Source organism: Geotrypetes seraphini, chromosome 1 (assembly GCF_902459505.1).
Source record: "Geotrypetes seraphini chromosome 1, aGeoSer1.1, whole genome shotgun sequence".
In the NCBI taxonomy this organism is placed as follows: Eukaryota; Metazoa; Chordata; class Amphibia; order Gymnophiona; family Dermophiidae; genus Geotrypetes; species Geotrypetes seraphini.
Genome location: NC_047084.1, coordinates 492081896 through 492101055, shown reverse-complemented (window position 1 = coordinate 492101055; position 19160 = coordinate 492081896). Strand labels below are relative to the sequence as shown.

The window sequence follows — 19160 nt, the reverse complement described above, 5'->3', positions numbered from 1 at the left end:
TAATATTATTATTTTCCAATGCTCAATATGACTTCCTTTTTTAAGGTTTGACACTTGTGCCAGAATATTTTTACTAAATTTAAGAAGCATTTGCCCTCTTTCAAATGGTATAGAGGTTAAAAAAAGGGAAAGGCGTTAATGAAGTCATTAGGTTCAATCTAGCCATTTATTTCTGCATGAATTTAAACAACTAAAAAAAAAAAAAGATAAATATAGTTCATCCAGTCATACAAGAAATGGCTCTACAGCAGGGGTGCCCACACTTTTTGGGCTTGCGAGCTACTTTTAAAATGACCAAGTCAAAATGATCTACCAACAATAAAATTTTTTTAAAAACACAAAGCACACTGTACACAGAGAAAATGTTAATTATCATTTATATTCCGCAGGTTTTCAAAGAGGTCAAGGCAGACGATTCTATGCAATGTCACCTCAGGAACAACTATACAAAAATAGACAAATATACCCCCTCCCTTTTTACTAAATCGCAATAGCGGATTTTAGCGCAGGGAGATGCGCTGAATGCCCTGCGCTGCTCTCGATGCTCATAGGCTCCCTGTGCTAAAAACCACTATTGCGTTTTAGTAAAAGGGGGCCATAGTGCAAAATATAGACAGCAGATATAAATTCTCAAAACAGACACATTTTGATCACTAAACTGAAAATGAAATCATTTTTCCTACCTTTTTGTCCGGTGATTTCATGAGTCTCTGGTTGCACTTCCTTCTTCTGACTGTAAATCCAATATTTTTTTCTTTCTGCCCCTTCCCTTTTCTTTCTGTCTCTCTTTCTTTCTCTCTCCCCCTGCCCCCCAAGCCATTGCGCTGATTTCTCCACTTCCCCAATTCTTTCCCTACCCCCTAAACCACCACGCCGATTTCTCCCTGCTGCTTCCACGGGCCAGGCCAGGCATGTACAAGCGCTGGACTCACAAGACTTCACCTCTGACATCAATTCTAACGTTGGAGAGGAAGTTCCAGGCCAGCCAGGCAGTGATTGGCTGGCCCAGAACTTCCTCTCTGACGTCAGAATTGACGTCGGAGGTGAAGTCTTGTGAGTCTGGCGCTTGTACGCGCCTGGCCTGGCTCAGGGAGACAGGAAGAAAAAGATTGCAAAGTCAACGCGATCGACTCACATTGCCTTTGCGATCTACTGGTCGATCGCGCTCGACCATTTGGGCACCCCTGCTGTTATGGTTTCCTGTCCTGACCTGAGGAAAGGGGTTTAGTCCCCAAAAAACTGCCTTATTTTCATTTCCTATTTATAAACTTTAATCAATAGATACAATACTACTTGATTCCACATAAAGCAACAAAAAATTTTTTTTCTACCTTTTGTCGTTTCTGCTTTAATCATCTTCTCTTCGCTCTCTTCTTTCTATTCAGCATTTGTCCTCACTCCCTTCCATGCAACATCTGTCCTCTCTTTGCCCCTTCCATCCAGTCTCTGCCCTCTCTCTCTCTACCCCTTCCATCTACTATCCACCCTCTCTGTGCCCCTTGCATCCACTGTCCACCCTCTCTACCCTTTCCATCCAGTGTACGCCCGCTCTCTGTTCCATATGGCATCTTCCCTCTTTCTATGTCCCTTCAATAAACTGTATATCCTGTGCCCTTTCTCTCCTTTGTACATGATTCATTTCAGCTTCACCCCCTCCTCCTATGCTCTGGCAATTCTCTCTTCTCCTTTCCTTCCTTCCTTCCCACTCCACCCCTTGGTCTGGCATCTCTAACTCCTTCCCTTCTCTCTCCCCATGCCCTGGGATCTCCATCCCCCATCCCCGTTGACATCTCTCCCCCCTCCATAGTCCGGTAACTCCTTTCCTTTCCCTCCCATGGTCTTGGCATCTCTTGCCTCTCATCTCCCTTCCCTGGTCTTCCTTCACCCCTCTCTCTCCCCAATTGGGTGCTGCTGCAGCAGCACTTCTCTTCCCCTCCCCAATTGGGTGCAGCAGCTTTTCTCTTCCCCAATTGGGTGCAGCAGCTTTTCTCTTCTCCCTCCCCCCCTAAAATGGGTGCAGCAACAGAACATCTCTTCCCCCTCCCCTCCCCCATTCGGTGCAGCAGCATTTCTCTTCCTCCTCCCCTCCCCCATTCAGTGCAGCAGCAACATTTCTCTTCCCTTCCCCCCAAAATGGGTGCAGCAGCAGCAGATTTCTCTTCCCCCTCCCCTCCCCCCATTCAATGCAGCAGCAGCATTTCTCTTCCCATCCCTCCTAGCTCACACACCCGTCGGCAGAGTCGCTAGGCAAGTTTTAAGCTTCCCTCCATCGCTGACCTATCTTCCATAGGTCAGTGATGGAGGGAAGGTTACAACTTCTGCTTTTACTTGCTTTGGGCCTTCCTCGTTGCCGGGTCCTGCCTACTTTCTGTTTCCGCGAAGGCAGGACCCAGCAGCGAGGAAGGCCCGAAGCAAGTAAAAGCAGCAAGTTGTAAACTTCCTCCGGGGCTCCATCGTGTGCATGCCGGCTTCCCTTCTCTTCCCTCTGAAATCGGAAGTTGCGTCACTGATATGATAGAGACTTTTAAAATATTAAAAGGATTTGACAAAATAGACCAGGAAGCAGCATTACTGACTTTTTCAGATGTGACACGGACAAGATGTCATAGCCTGAAACTGAGTGGCAGCAGGTTCAGGACAAATGTCAGGAAGTTCTGTTTCGCACAGAGAGTGGTGGGCGCTTGGAATGCTCTCCCGGAGGAGGTTGTGATGGAGACTACTGTTCTGGGTTTCAAGCACAAGTTGGATGCACATCTTCTTGCAAAGCATATCGAGGGATACGGGAAATCCGGGTCTCCAACAGGGAGCACCTAACTGGGCCTCCGCGTGTGCGGGTCGCCGGACTAGATGGACCTAGGTCTGATCCGGTGAAGGCGTTTCTTATGTTCTTATGAAGGAGGGAGAGATAGGAGGGTCGGATCGGGTTGGGGGGTGCCTGGGATGATGACGAGGCTGCTGCTGCTGCCAGCGAATCAAGCAAGGGTGAGGCCCCCAAAGCACAGCACTGGCGGGGCCCCCTGACCATTTCGGGCCCTAGGCCTGTGCCTACTGGGCCTATCCTTTAATCTGGCCCTGCTTCCCCCCCCCATATACCCTGACATCTCTCTCTTCCACTCCGTGGTCTGGTATCTTCTTTCCCTCCCTCCCATGGTCTTGGCATCTCTTTCCTTCTTTTCCTGGTCTTCCTTCTCCCTCCTTCCCTCTCTCTCCCCAATTGGGTGCAGGAGCATTTCTCTTCCCCCTTCCCCCCCAAATTGGGTGCAGCAGCATTTCTCTTTCCCCTCCCTCCCAATTGGGTGCAGCAGCATGTCTTCCCCTCCCCCCATTGGGTACAGCAGCAGCAGCAGCAGCATTTCTCTTCCCCCCCAACTGGGTACAGCAGAAGCAGCATTTCTCTTCACCCTCCCCCCTAATTGGGTGCAGCAGCATGTCTCTTCCCCCTCCCCCCATTGGGTACAGCAGTAGCATCATCAGCATTTACCTTACCCCCCAAATAGGTACAGCAGAAGCAGCATCATTTCTCTTCCCCCTCCCCCTCTAATTAGTACAGCAGCATTTCTTCTTCCATTCCCCCCCCCCCCCCGGTGTCACACACCTGGCAGATTCGCTACAGACAAAGGCAAGTTGCAAGTTTCCCTTCATCGCTGACCTATCTCCCGAAGGTCAGCGACAGAGGGAAGCTTATAACTTGCTGCTCTTGCTTGCTTCGGGCCTTTCTCGTTGCCGGGTCCTGCCTTCGTGGGAACAGAAAGTAGGCAGGATTCAGCAGCGAGAAAAGCCTGAAGTAAGCAAGAGCAAGTAAGCTTCCCTCCGTGGCTGGCCTATTTCCTGCATGCTCCGGGGCTCTAATGGTACCACTGTCCGTGCCGGCTTCTCTTCCCTACCCCCTCCCAGACATAACTTCCAGATTCGGAGGGAAGAGAAGGGTAGCCAGGTTCAAGTCGCTTGCTGGGTTTTGTTTTGTTTTGTCAGGTGGAAGTCTTTCGGTGGCTCTTCAGGCTGCGTATTAAGCAGTGGCGGCAGCAGGTTTCACGGCAGATGACAGCCGGGCGAGCATCTAAATTTGCTGGGCGGAACGCCCGGCTAAAAAGCGCTGGGGAGAACACTGCCATTGCGGGGGCATTTCTTTGTAACCAATAGGCTGCAGGGGGAGGCAGGACCAGTAGCTTAGGAGACACCAACCCTCACACTGCTTTACTCTGTGGCCTATTGGCTGGTAAGGAATGTCTGACCAATGGTGTCTCCTAAGCTACTGGGCCTGCCTTCTTTGCAGCTTATTGGCTAACTGAGGAATATCTGACCAATAAGCTGCATGGGGAGGCAGAAGCAATAGCTTCAGAGACACAGCCTTATTTCCTGCTTCCCCCTGCAGCTCTACATCAGTCAGATTTCAGCTCTAATGTCTGGACAGTGCTAGAAAGACTATTGAGGGTTCTCTAGCATCCACAATGTTGGTCCCTATGATTAAGCCCTTCATTTTGATGTGTGCCCAATCGTTTATTTTATTCTCCTCACAAAAGGGTTCTTTTACTAAACAAGGGTAAGCACTAGTGCAAGCTTATTGCACATTAAAAAGGCTTACATTAGGATATGCCCTATAGTCCCATGGTAAATTTGCGTGTATATCACATGCTAAAAAATATTTTTTTATTTTCTTTGAAGGGGGTGTGACTAGGCTTACCAGATTTTCCAAACGGTAAATCCGGACCCATGGCCCTGCCCCATTCTGCCTGGCCACACCCCATTCTGCCCCCCAGGCCCACCCTAGCCCCGCCTCACACCCCGCCCCCTCAACTTGCACAAGCAACAAGCAATGTCTGGCGGCATTTGCGCATGTGCTAGTGCAATGAGATGATGTCAAGCGCATGCGTGTGATGTCACTGTGTTGAATCCACGCATGCGTGAATGCCATCTCAATGTCTCTCCTTGCCAGAAGCTTTTCAAAACCCTACAGTGCCAAACTACATTTGGCACTGTAGTTTAAATTTAATTTTAGAAATGTAATTTTGTTTTATACTCTGCAATTATGTTTGTTTATTTTTATGGAAACCGCTTTGTTTAAAGGCAGTATATACATTTTTTAAATAAATAAATAAATTTGACGTCTGGTAACCCTAGGCGTGATTGCACTAATCAGTTAGCACATGAAGCATTGATTAGTACGGAGTTAGCACAAGGTCCCTTACTGGTCGCAAAATAGGTGGCAGTAGGCTGCTCTCGCAATGTTATTTTAAGGGCCGAGTGCTAATGGCAAAATTAGCACATGGCCATTAATTTGGAAAATGGGAAAGTCAACCATTTTCCAGCCGCAGCAAAAGTAGCGTGTGGGACCAACTCATGTAAGGGGCGCAAGAAGGCCACTTTTACTGTGGCTTTAGTAAACAGCCCCTCAAATGATCAAAAATGGATTTTGGTTATTTCCCCCCAACAGGTTTATTATTAAAAAGTAACAACCAACTAAAAGTTTAGGATTCTATTGGCAGCATCTCCACAGCAACTGAGAGATGAAATAGCATTTTATTCAGATAAATACAGCCACAAGATGTGAACACGTTCTGAAGTATTTATAGCACTATAGAACAACACTATACGGTACACAAGAAAAAGGGGGGGGAGGGAAGGCCTTTTTTCTGCAGTTTGGACTATTATTTTCTGGGTGCTGTGCAATCAGCTGCTTTCCATCTCCATCCTCAGTCACTCACAGGTCTATGTGAACATTATTTGGAGGGGTATATATCAAATAATGGAAAACAATTGTTAAAATGCCATCCCTCTTTTAAGGGTATTCAGTACTATACAGTATATCAATATTGCAGCAAAGCATTTTGAATTAACTGAGTTTAAGTGCTACTATGAATGGCTCTGACAAAATGTCAGTCAAATCTGACACCTCAACTTCAAAATAACTTTCTACAAGATAAATACAGTAGAAGATAGGGAAGTGAAGTCAATCTCTCTAAAATACTCACATAATTCTGCATCAGATCAGGGTGGGTTCTCTCGATGCCGTCATCAAGGATGGTGACCACAACATTTTTCCCCGTGTAACCTCTCCTCCAAGCTCCTACGATATTCATGTCTGACTGACAGCGGTGGACGTTATCACTGCAGTGCTAAAAAGAGGCAAAGGACATGCATGCACTGAGAGGTTGGCATATCTGAGAAATTAAAGTAAATTGCAAGAGGAGGGGGCAGACAAGCTTCTTATCTTTTTTGGCTTTACAGCCACACCAAAAGGCAGGCTTAGCATAAGATGTTCAATATTTACCCGGGTAAATAAAAGGATCACTGAACACGGAGAAAATTGTGTAGTTGATGGTGTACAGAGTAGAGAATGACATGGGGACAAATTTGTCCCTGCGGGATCTATCTCCATCCCTGTCCCGCCCCTACGAGTTCTGTCTCTGTCCCTGCTCCATCCCTGCAAGCTCTGTACTCATTTGCACAAGCCTCAAACACTTATCTGTCCCCGTGTCATTCTTTAGTGCAGAGCACATGTACACTGTCTAGTATTATCAGCAGGAATAATTATTTTACAAACAAATAAAAAAAAAATGATTGGCTTTATTCAGGGTACACAAATGTAATGTGCAGATCTCAGCTTTTGTACAACTACATGTGGAAGAGTTCTAAACCTCATATTTTGGGGGTTTCAATTGGATTTAAGGCCAGAGAGATAAATAATGTGTCCCCCTCACACATTCCTTAAAAACCAGGCACAAAGGAGTGTGATCCACAGGAGATGCAAATGCTGACAGGAAAATTTCTGGAAACAGATATGTGTTCACCTTGTACAATGAGAAGTGATGTATATTTTAACCCTTGAAATCTGTTATGTGGTGAGGACATACCTGTGTTTAAGTAGTGGCTTCATTTTTTTTTTTTGTCATTACATACATTCATATGTCTGTTTACTTGTATTCATATGTATTTAAGTTATCTTTCCATATGTGCAAATGCTCTTCTAAGATGACCTCCCAAACACTGTTCTTGCTAAGCTAAATGGGAGTCCTACCTGTACAGTTCTTGCCAGTAGGGGATGCTGTTTCACTACCACATTTTCAATAGTGAGAGACAGGTAAGCTCTGCAGGACTCCAGGGAACCTGCCTGTGCCTAGTCATTGAAAATACAATGTTCAGGGCTGATTCAACCTATGAACCAGTTGAGCCTCTAACCCAGGGAACTGGGGATGAAGGGCGCCAAAATCCTAGTCTGGAAATTCTCCCTTTATCTTCCCTCCCCTCTGTGGGTTGGGAGGGAGAGATGCCAGATTGGGATTCAGGATTTTGATGCCCTTTACCACCAGCATTAAGAGGAGTAAGACTTGTGACAGAAGGGAAGCTACAGGACCATGGAGGCAGGGGGAGGAGGGGAGGGAGGGTGGAAAGGAAAAATTAGCTTAGGGTGCCATAGTCCCTTGAGCCAGTATTGACAATATTGAAGCAATCCCCCTCCCTTCTCCAGGCTCCAGCTCTTTTAAGGCATTCTCATCTGCTGCCGACCTGGAAAATTCTCTCTGTGGCATCATGCAGAGACAAAACTTCCAGGTCAGCAAGAGGCAAGAGCTACAGCAACAGCATATGGGGTTGGGGGAAGGGGAAGTGAAAGTCACCAGATTGTGGGGAGGAGGGAAAGGAGAGAAAGATACTGGATTGCATAGGTTGTGGGGTAGGGGGAATGCTGGACAAATGCCAAACAGTATACGAACTGGCACTGGGGGAACCTGGACCAAGAAGGTCCCACACCACCACCCCTGGCTATGCCCCTGCCATACACACAGCAGCAATGTAAGAACATAAGAAGTTGCCTCCGCTGGGTCAAACACGAGGTCCATCGTGCCCAGCAGTCCGCACCCGCGGCGGCCCATCAGGCCCATGACCTGTAATGTGATCCTTCTCTAATCCCTTTTATCCTTCTATCTATACTATGTCTAAAACCTATCTTTACCCCTATTTGTATCCTTCAATCCCCCTATCGTTCAGGAATTTATCCAAACCTTCCTTGAACCCCCGTAGTGTACTCTGTCCTATCACAACCTCCGGAAGCGCATTCCAGGTGTCCACCACCCTCTGTGTCCACTACCCTCTGTAGCTCTAGAACTCTCGCTCAGCTTAGCAAGAACAAAAGGCAGAAACAAGGCAGTAGATAAGGACTATAAGGCCCACTGAGTTCCTTCAAAACACAATGAAATAACCCCAAAATACTACCACCAAGCATAAAATAGAACAGATTCCAGAGGAGAATAGAAGTTCCTCTGCTGAGTGTGCACAATAAGTTAGCAAAGGGGTAAAAAAAAAGTATTCTTGCACTGTAATCTATATAGGCACATTGGGTAGAAGAGAGATCCCTATAATACAGAAATGCATGTTCTATTCACATAGGGAATCCACATCTGGAACATTGGTATTTAAGTGCCTGCTGTAAAGACCAGATGCAAATACCGATGTTTGCTTTCCCTCCTCCAAAGCACTTCCCAACATCTTATCCCTCCTGGCTCTTGCAGCATCACAACCACCGACTATACCCCAACAAGAGGACCATCACAGGACTCTGAATGACATAACTCTCTTCTATCTACCCATATGATAGGCAAGCACCCACCATATGGTATTCACCCGAGGCACCACCCCCAAGGCAGAAAGGATGACGAGACTCCCTCCCTGATGTCCCAAGAGCCCCTCACCCCAGACTTACTATGCCCCCCATGGGGGGAGGGAGGGGCAACCTGAGGTCTAGTAGGATGGAAGCAATGCTAGCCTTTACAACAGAACCATGACCTCTAGTGGCAATATCGTACTATAACTGCTAGGAATCAGGCTTTCATTCCAAGGACCAGCATCATTGAGATGGGCATGACTAAACATTGCTTTGTCATATTAAATCAGAGCCCCTCCCTCCCAATAAGTCTAGGGACTGGGTCTAGGATGAGGGTATTGGGGCTAAGGGGGGGTCTCTGGCTTTTCTGCCCTCATAAGGCTTTGGGCTTCAAGTGTGTGTGGGGGGGGGGGCGCAATACTATGTTGTAGAATGTAAATGCTTGCCTACCACATGGAGGATTGAGTGGGTGGGTTGTATCAGGGGAAATCTCACAAAGACGTCTCCTGTCAGGATGGTTCATTACCAGAGCAGATGCCACGGGAGGGAGTTTCTCAAAGGAGCAGCGAGTTAACAAAATTGTTTCCACTTCCTTGGAGGGGGGGAAGGGGGAATGTGAAATCTAAGTTTATTTTCCTTGTGTGCCTTATTGCCAAATCGCTGCTCCCTCCAGAGGGGTTGGGACCTGCAGCCCTGTTCCTCTTCTGCAAGATTCTCTACAATTAACAGAGCCTCTTGTAAATTAGCATGAGAACGTCACATGTCATTAGTATGATGATCCAGTTATGAAATCGCATTGTATAAAGGAGACTATCAAGAATATGCCGGATAAAGAGAAGTCCCGAACCACCTTATCAGAAGTACAGCAAACTAATGGGCAATATTTCTGCAGGGTTAACTTATGGCATGCATGATCAGCTCATTCATTCCCTCTAAACACTACTCTGTAGTGTGTTGACTCCACCAGAAGAGAGGTGCGTGAAGAATGAAAGGTTTAACAATAATATAGCAACAATAACCACATGCCAGGATTCAGGATTTGCTTCCCTTACTCACTCCCCCTCCCCTCCTTTGAAATATTTTAGCAGTTTAGAAAGTGCAAACCTTGCAAATTAATTAGTACCTTCATCAGCACTTCCTCCCCTCTTTTCACTACTTTTGTAGTCAACAAATACTGTAGGCAGAACACAAATTCCACTTTCACACTTTGCAAACAACCATTCCTTATTGTTTTTAGGTACATCTACCAACCCATATACAGTGGCAGTGCTGTTAAAGTAGATACTTGTTTGTAACTTATTACATTACATTATATTATATTAGAGATTTCTATTCCGCCATTACCTTGCGGTTCAGAAATGTTCTTAAATAAGATATCAATATGAAAGTTTAATGTAGGGTTACCAGATATCCGGATTTCCCTGGACACGTCATCCATTTGAGGACACATCTGGGGGTCCGGACAACTTTTCAAAACCCGGCACTTTCTCCAGGTTTTGAAAAGCTTCCCGATACGATTGCGTTGGGAAGGGGCACGCCCGCAACATCATTACGTCGTGTCCGCGCATGCCTGGATGGCGTCTGGGGGGGGGCGGGGCCATGGGTCCAAATTTTCCTGAAGGAAAAATCTGGTAACCCTAGTTTAATCATATCTCCTTTCTAGTAATTTTATAAGACTCGGCAGAAAGGAGAGTTGGCTGTTATCTGCTTTCTCTCTGATAAGAAATGATTTATGTACTAAGGCCCGGAATCTCTAACCAATGCCGCTGTTTGTGCTGGTTAGAGAATTGCATGTCCAGATAAGGTAGGCACTGGAAATGCAGGCCAGGGTTTTCCAGGCATATATTTCCGGCCCCTACCTTTGATGTGAATCACACCTAAAGTGGTATTAGGCGCTGTAAAACGTTTACGGAGGCACGATTCCAGTGCCATTTTTGTAGGTGCCAATAGGCACCTTGAAAATCTGTGAAAAGGCGCCTGCCAGCGCCATTTAGAGAATCCGGGCCTAAGCGCTTCTGTAGGTTCAAAGTATCTCCAAGCTATGCCCAACATTACCCAGATGCAAGTCTACTATTTTATGTTAATTTTAATGAATGTATTACATGAATGCTAGATATACAAACATATCCTAAACTCCTTCAAAAAGTCATTATTTCATATTATGAGAGTTCCTGTTCCCAACTTTATCTTATCCCATAAAGAAACAGGTATTTTTCTGCATAAGGACTCTCACACTACAAAGAAAATTGCTTTACGATGTGGCTGTAGGGTCCATAACAGCCATTCTTAATACTGTAGATCAGCGGTCTCAAACACGCGGCCCGCGGGCCACATGTGGCTCTCCAGCTTTTATTTGCGGCCCGCGGTCTGGAGGCCATCATTCTCTTCCTTTTGGAGCAGCAGCCGGCTCGTTCGCTCAAAGCCGCGGGTTGGCGGCTCCTTGCGCTATCCACTCCTGCATCGTAAGCCTCTCTGATGTCACAACATCAGAGAGGCTTCAGACGCAGGCGCGGATCTCGCAAGGAGCTTCCACCCGCGGCTTTGAACGAACGAACCGGCCAGACACGCTGCTGCTCCAGTGGCGTACCAAGGGGGGGGGCGGTCCACTGTTCTCTTCCCTGCAGGGCCGACCAACTCTGGCGGCCCGACGTCAATTCTGACGTTGAGAGGACGTTCTGGCTAGCCAATCGCTGCCTGGCTGCCCAGAACGTCCTTTCCGACGTTAGAATTGACATCAGGCAGCGAGAGTTGGTCGGCCCCGTGCAGAAGAGAAGCAAGGAGATGGCCTGTTCCCGATAGCGGCAGCAGCAGCAGCCTATTCCGCGGCGGCGGTGGCATGGGGGAGGGCAGGAAGGAAGGAAGAAAGAAAGAAAGAAGGTGGGGTGGGGACAGGGAGCCAGAAAAAAAAGCAAAAAATGGGGCACGGAGGAAGGAGGAAAGAAGGAGGGGGGACAGGGAACCAGAAACAAAGCAAAAAATGGGGCACGGAATCAGAGAAAGAAAGAAAAAGTTTGGGGAGGGAATGAGGTCTGGAGGAGAGGAAGCATACAGGAGGCTGAAAGAAGGGAAGAAGTATTGGATGCACAGTCAGAAGAATAAAGTGCAACCAGAGACTGATGAAATTACCAAACAAAGGTAGGAAAATGATTTTATTTTCAATTTAGTGATTGAAATGTGCCAGTTTTGAGAAAGAAAAGATATTGAACTTTAAATGTGAGTGCTGCAGAAAAAAATAGAGTACTTGGAGGGCCGCAGAAAATATAGTTAATGTCTTATTAAAGAAATGACAATTTTGCATGAGGTAAAACTCTTTATAGTTTATATATCTTTCCTTTTAACTGTTAAAGGAAAGTTTTGTAAACTATAAAGAGTTTTACCTCATGCAAAATTGTCATTTCTTTAATAAGGCATTAACTATTTTTTCTGCGGTCCTCCAAGTACCTACAAATCCAAAATGTGGCCCCGCAAAGGGTTTGAGTTTGAGACCACTGCTGTAGATCATTCTAAAGCAGTGGTATCAAACTCTCAGCCCGGGGACCACAAGCAGCCTGCCAGGTACTATTTTGAGGCCCTCAGTATGTTTATCATAATCACAAAAGTAAAATAAAACAGTTTCTTAATCATATGTCTCTTTAGCTATAAATTACAATATTATTATTACGACTTAGCCAAAAGGAAAGATTTATAAATCTTCAAAAAAAAACAAAAAAACATCAACAAGAATGCAAAATTAACCATCTTGAAACTCTTTGAGCGGTGGTGGCAGATATTACAGAAGGGGCAGGAAAGAGTTGGGTTCATTCCTGCCCCTGAAGAGGTCCCTAGATCACCAGGGATGTTAAATAGGCCATGCGCGCAGGGGGGAAGGAAGGAGTGGGTCAAGGCTGTATCACGGGGTGGGGAGGGAGTTTGGGGTTGTACCACGGGGGGAGTGTGGAGGGAGGGATGGATAGATGGCAGTGCAGGGCAGGGAAGTCAAAGTAGAGTGGGGAGGGACATCAACTAGCCAGTCAAATCATGGAGGTGGAGAGAGAGAGAGATGCCTGGGGGAGGGAAGGTGAGAAGACAGTGTTGCCAGGGGGAAGGATGAAAAGAAAAAAAGAGAAAGAGATGCTAGAGAACGGGGGTGGGAAAGAAGAGAGAGATTTCAGAACATGGGGGAAGGGTTGGAGACAGAGAGAGGAGTGAGAAAAATGGGGAGGGGCAAAGCTTAAATGAATCATGTATAAAGGAGAAAAGGGGCACACACGCTGGATGGAAAGAGAAAAGGGTAGTCAGTTTATGGAAAGAGTATAGAAAGAAGGAAGATGTCTTATGAAAAAGAGAGAGAGGGTAGACAGTGGATGGATGGGGCAGAGAGAAAGAGGGCAGACAGTGGATAGAAGGGGGAGAGAGCAGACGCTGGAAAGAAGAGAGTGAAGAGAAGATGAGAAAAGCAGCAACCAGAGATGACAAAAGGTAGAAAACAAAAAGATTTTGTTTTGTTGCATTAGAGAAAAGTAGAATTGTAGCTGAATTGATAAACGTTTATAAACAGAAAATGAAAATAAGGTAATCTTTTTATTGGACTAATTTTAATGCATTTAAAAATTTTTTTACTAACATGTAGGGATCAAAACCCCCTTCCTCGGGACAGGATACCTTAACAGCAGTATACTTTATTGACCTGAGGAAGGAGATTTTAACCTCTGAAAGTTTATTGAAAAATGGCATTACCATATATATTCGAATATAAACAGAGATTTTTGGGCCAAAAAAGTGGTCCAAAAATGGGGGTCTCAATATATATTTGGGTCAACGCTGACCTGCCTCCCCCCTCCCAAACCTATTTGCAGGCCTCTGCCGGGCCTGCCATGAGACCCGGTGGTCCAGCAGTGGCCGAGACAGGAGGAATCCCTCCCGCCTCCTGTCCCAGCCCAATTCAAATTATTTCTATCTTCCTCCTGCCTCCCCCGTGTACCTTAAGTATCCTTGGTTGTACAGTGGTAAATCATGGCAGGAGCGATATTTCTTCACGAGAACTCATGGCAGCCAATTAGCTAGCGGTTGTGCGATTTTGTGAACTGAATAAGAAATAAAATTTGGGGGAGAGCTGGACTAAAATATCACTAGCACCGTGCAGATGTTTGATTTTCTGTGCGCAGTGCAAAACCTAGCATGCCAAATTGTACTTTTATTGATGTTCTTTCAATCAATATATGCCCCCCCTCCCCAACACACACATACTCTTCTCTAGGCTTAAAATGTTTATTTGCAATATATTAGGCCAGGGGTAGGCAATTCCGGTCCTCGAGAGCCGGAGCCAGGTCAGGTTTTCAGGATATCCACAATGAATATGTATGAGATAGATTTGCATGCACTGCCTCCTTGAGATGCAAATCTATCTCATGCATATTTATTGTGGCTATCCTGAAAGCCTGGCCTGGCTCCGGCTCTCAAGGACCAGAATTGCCTACCCCTGCATTAGGCCTATAAAATTGCAAAAAATCATCTTTCTGTTTTGAGCGGGGAAATGCAGGGAAGAAAATTAAGACTGCGGTGACAAGGATGAAAAATGTCCTTCACTGTGGGAAAGGGGAAGGGAAGAAAATGTAGGGATGGTGAGGGGACAGGGATGAATCTTTGTCCCCACATCACATTCTGCTCTTGGCACACTGAGCTGAGGATTTCAACATATTGTTCCAATGACTCCTGCTGTATATAGATATATTAATAAATAAGCAATTGTTAAACTGAGCACAGGCTAGTGTTTACAGTACTCCCCCGAAATTCACGGGGGTTCCGTTCCAGGAGTACCCGCAGATTTTGAAAAACCGCGAATATTGGATGTGGTCTTAAAATGCCTAAATATAACATAACATAACTTTATTCTTCTATACCTCCACAATCAAACAATTTCTAGGCAGTTTACACAGAAGAGAACTGGACAATCAGCGAAATATAAAATACTAGTAGTAAAAGTACGTTACATAGAGTATAGACAATGTAAAATTTTTGTTATGAGTAAAACTTCAGTTTGGGGAGATAAACAGATCCAAGATGGCTGCAAGTTGCTGAGTGTGTGTAAGACGCTTACAGAATTCGTCAACTATTTACTTCTTTTTGTCATACCTGATGCCGAAGAGGAGAGGAAAAAGCAACTCTGGATGATTTTTTGAGGCGTCGACACAGTCGGGGAATCACCCACTGGAGCCGCGGGCTAGGAGTGAGGCTGCTGCGAGTTTCCTTGGGCTCGAATCGACGCTGAGTCCTGATGCCAGAACCCCGCCCCTTCAGCCACATAGTGCAAGCTCGCCGCGGGAAAGTAGCCAGTCCGAAGAGGCAGACTTCATTTCCCAGGAGGCTGAATCGAGTGACGCACTGAATAATACTCCTGTGGCTAAAACAACGAAGGGCCAAGAAGAAAGACAAGGCCTACATGAGGAAAAGACAACGGGAACAGCACAGGCTGGATCAATGGCTGCAAGAATATTTTCAGTGCCTAAACCTATCAATGTTACCCTAGATTCTTTATGGGACTTGGTAACTGCACTGGGACAGACTTTGTCACCACAAATAAAGGACTTAGAAAATAAACTTTTTGAACAAAGGGAGGAATTAAATGGATTTAAACAGGATATAACGGTTGTAAAAACTAAGGGAGAAAAAGTTGAAAAAGAGATATTGGAAGTAAAGGAGGTACAAACAACTTTAATTAGAGAGAGTCTTAATTTAAGAAGAAAGATGGAAATTTTGGAAAATAATAATCGAATAAATAATCTTAGATTATTGAACTTTCCAAAGGTACCTTTATTGTCTGCTAAAGAAATTCTAAAGAAATATTTTATGGAAGTACTTAATGTTCCAGAAGATACTTTTCCTCCCTTCTCAAAAATATATTATCTTCCTACAAAAACCTCAGAGGAACAACGTCCGGTAGAGGGCGAACAGATGGATTTAACTGCAATCCTAGAAACCTCAATGAAGGAAGTAGCTAGGCCAGCTACTTTATTAGTAACAGTCATCCTGCTACCCAATAAGAATTGGATTTTATGTTGAAATATATTTATTAAATAACAAAGTGCACGCATACAAAAGTAACAAAATAAAACTGATTTCTTATATATCTGCACATTATAACCCCCAGCTATCCCCCAAGAATTGGATTTTAAAGTTATACTTCAAAAATAGACATAAAGAATTTATGGGACAGAGAGTTCAAATATTTCATGATGTGACAAAAGAATCCCAGAAACGCAGAAAACAGTTCTTGCTTCTCAAACCAGGGGTTACTGCGATGGGTGCTTTATTCTTATTACGATATCCATGCAAGTGTATAGTAAAGTACAAATCTTCTAATTATGTTTTTTTTTAACCTTCACAGCTAACGGGTTTTTCTCTCCATGAAACGTCTTGAAGAGGAGATAGTAACAACTTAATTAGATTGCTCCTGTGAATCACTTTCAGCAATCCGCCTAATTGGTAAAATTTGTTATAAGTATTTAGTTTTTATTTCTCACTCATGATTACCATCTTGGATCCTTAATATGGGACTTTAAAATTGATTAAGCAAATGAGTTCTTTTCTAATTGTTCGTTTTAGTTTCCTCTTTTGTATATTGCTGCGTCTTGATCATACTCTGTACAATAAGTTATTCTTGATAATTTGTTCAATAAAATAATAAATAATTTTTTTTAAAAACTTCAGTTAAGCAACAAATTTATCAAATAGTACAGTCTTAATTTCTTTTCAAAATGCGCCATAAGACAGCATGGCTTCACTAATATAATTACCCAACCAGGACTGGTGTTTACTTGCTTGAAATGCAAGCATCCTATCTAAAAAAAACCTGTTATCTACAGCCAGTAATCTTTGGGTAGGCAAATAAATTGCAATTCCTGGTTATCCTCGTAGGGCTGTATAGCACGAAATAAGATAGAAGGTAGGTAGGGGCCAATCCCCAAACCAGCTTAAAGCAAATACAAGAGAACTTAAATATTACTCGTGCTTCTACAGGTAGCCAGTGCAGCATTCGGTTGTAAGGACATTTAAATAGAGTAAAATATGTGTACTCGCCAATAATGATGAAGGTATACACAGGAAAGCAGCAAAGCAGAAGATTTTACAGCTCCTCGGGTGGCACCTCTTCTTCAGGTGCTTCAGGAAGAATCTTATCTTCTGACAGCTTCTTTGTCAGCAGATGCTGCCTCTCCATATAGACAAATACTTTTAATATTGAATCGTTTTTGAAAATGATCAAACCATCCCTTGCTGGCTTGAAAATCTTCTGGCTCCTGTGTTGTAGATGATCCTGGTTGCTGTTCTATGGCATCTGTTGCAAACTGCTGGTACAATTTCCGAGCTTTCTCACGGATGACGTTACCGTCCAAGGGGATGTTCTTTTTCCTGCAGCCAGCGATCCAGGCAGATTCCTTCCTCACGATATTCTTATTTCTTACTGTCGTTACCTTTTTGGCAACATCACAGAAACTTACTGATACGGTACTCCTGATCGCTTCCTCATTCTTTTTTATGTAGCGTACGGTACTTTCGTTAATGCCATAATGGTGTGCTACTATAGCATAACTTTTTTGTTCTCGGAGCATATCTAGCAGCTCAATTTTCTCCTGGAGTGTCTCACACTTCTTCTGGCACTTGGGTTCACTGCCATAAGCCTTTGAAGGTACAGTTGTTTTGGTGGCGTCTTAGGGCTTTCACCAGTCCTTTAAACACTCAAGATAGCTACCCTCTGACTGGCTACTTTCAAACCTCCCGCCAAACCTTTTTAATCATTCTGATTGGCCACTGTATTTCCAAACATTTTGTATATGTAAATTTAGCTCTCTAGGGATGATTGAAGCATGGGATTCCATAAATTATGGTTCGGGCTCTCAAAGTTAATACAAATGGCATCGATGCTGCAATTCAGACATGTAAAACTTTCCATGCCACCATGAAGAAACAATGACCATACAGTGCATAAGGAAGAACGAGGCAGCGATCGAGAGTACAGTATCAGTAAGTTTCTGTAATGACAGTAAGAAATATGAGATAAGAATTACTGTACAGTAGATTGTTCTAAATAAATTATTGTCGAGAAAATACAGGAAAAAGCCGCAATTGACTGGGGGAAAATTGCAGAAGTAAAAACCGCGAATGACTGGGGGCACAAAATCTGAAATGCGATTAAGAAGGGGATTTACTGTATTTATTTCCACGTTGTGATCAGGAAGTGATGTCAGAAGGGAGCTACGGCCGGTGCAAGCATGAGGTGGAAGATGCTGCTCGTGGTGGTGAATATTTCAAGAGGTATACTGGGGCAGAGAGGAGAAGGCACCAGTGCCTCTGCCAAGACAGTGCCCATGGCAGTTTGCTCCTTCCCCCCCCTTACTACTCCACTGGGTATAATTATTAAATTATTTTGACATTACTGTCATTTTAGCATTACACTTCTCCCTCCATATTCACGATGATAGGGGAATAGCAAGACAGGGAATACTGAAAACCCGCGAATAACTTTTCATATGTTATTCGCGGTTTTCTAGTAAAACTCATAGCGAATAACAAAAAATATGAGATTCATGATTTAAGTTGAAAACATTTATTGCAACTTTTGAATAACACGATTCCAAGATGGCCGTGGTACAGAACTAATGAGAGGATCGCACCTGAACCGCACCACTTAAATTTTTTTCCTAATAACTATTGCGGCTCGTGTAGCCTACTTTCAGCGATGCCGAAGAGGAGAGGCAGGAGCGCCGTTAGCGCCTCACGACGCCCCGATGTCCCAACCTTTGGCACCATTGAGCAGTGTCTGCGGAGGATGCAGGGAGCTTTAGCTGCAACGCCGGGAACCAGCCCGCTGAGGGCGCCTGATCATGACGAAACCAGAGTTGCTTCTCCTGGGCCAGATACCACGCTCAGCCCCGATGTGAGAGCTCCACTCCCACAGCCCCGTGTTACCAGCTCTCCAGGGGAGGAGGAAACCCCGGAGAAGGGGGAGGAACTCTCTCTAGAGGCGAGTTTACTGTCAGAGAGTTTGGAGACAGAGCCCCTGTTTCAGGGTGTCTCTGTGGGAGAAACCGGGAGAGTGCCAGCTACCGGGGGTGAAGATATCCAACCGGAACAAAGCCAAGAAACAGTATCTACAGACGGTGAGCATTTCTATACTCAGCAAAAGTTTTTAATTCCTGATAAACCAGCACAAGTGACTCGAGTCCCTATGAGATTTAATTACAAATTTTACAAAGACTATAAGCCCCAATTTCCAATATGTTGAAGCAAAATTGATTCAACATACTAAAGAGCTTCAGGTGCTAAAAGAGGATCTGACAGTATCAAAATCCTCAGTTCAAAAGCTTGACCAAGACTTATCATTAACTAAACAAATACAACAATCCCTTGTTAAGGATCAAGTGAATCTTAGGGAGAACTTAAAAGACACTTGAGAACAATGAAAGAAATAATAATTTAAGATTAATTAATTTCCCAAGATTAATGATGGTGACTCCTAGGGAGATGCTTAGGAGATACCTAGTGGAAATCTTACAAATTCCAGAGGAAACATTACCACCTTTTCCCCAAG

At 44.6% G+C, this 19160-nt stretch overlaps 1 protein-coding gene across 3 annotated transcripts in view; it reads right to left on the bottom strand.

Moving 5' to 3' along the window:
• Positions 1-19160, bottom strand: part of PCSK5 (proprotein convertase subtilisin/kexin type 5) — a 767735-nt gene that overhangs the window by 563441 nt on the left and 185134 nt on the right. For all 3 annotated transcript variants that reach the window (XM_033926861.1, XM_033926868.1, XM_033926878.1), the window contains exon 4: positions 5970-6113. In XM_033926861.1, the coding sequence (XP_033782752.1) occupies positions 5970-6113 (144 nt within the window). The remainder of the gene's footprint in view (positions 1-5969; positions 6114-19160) is intronic.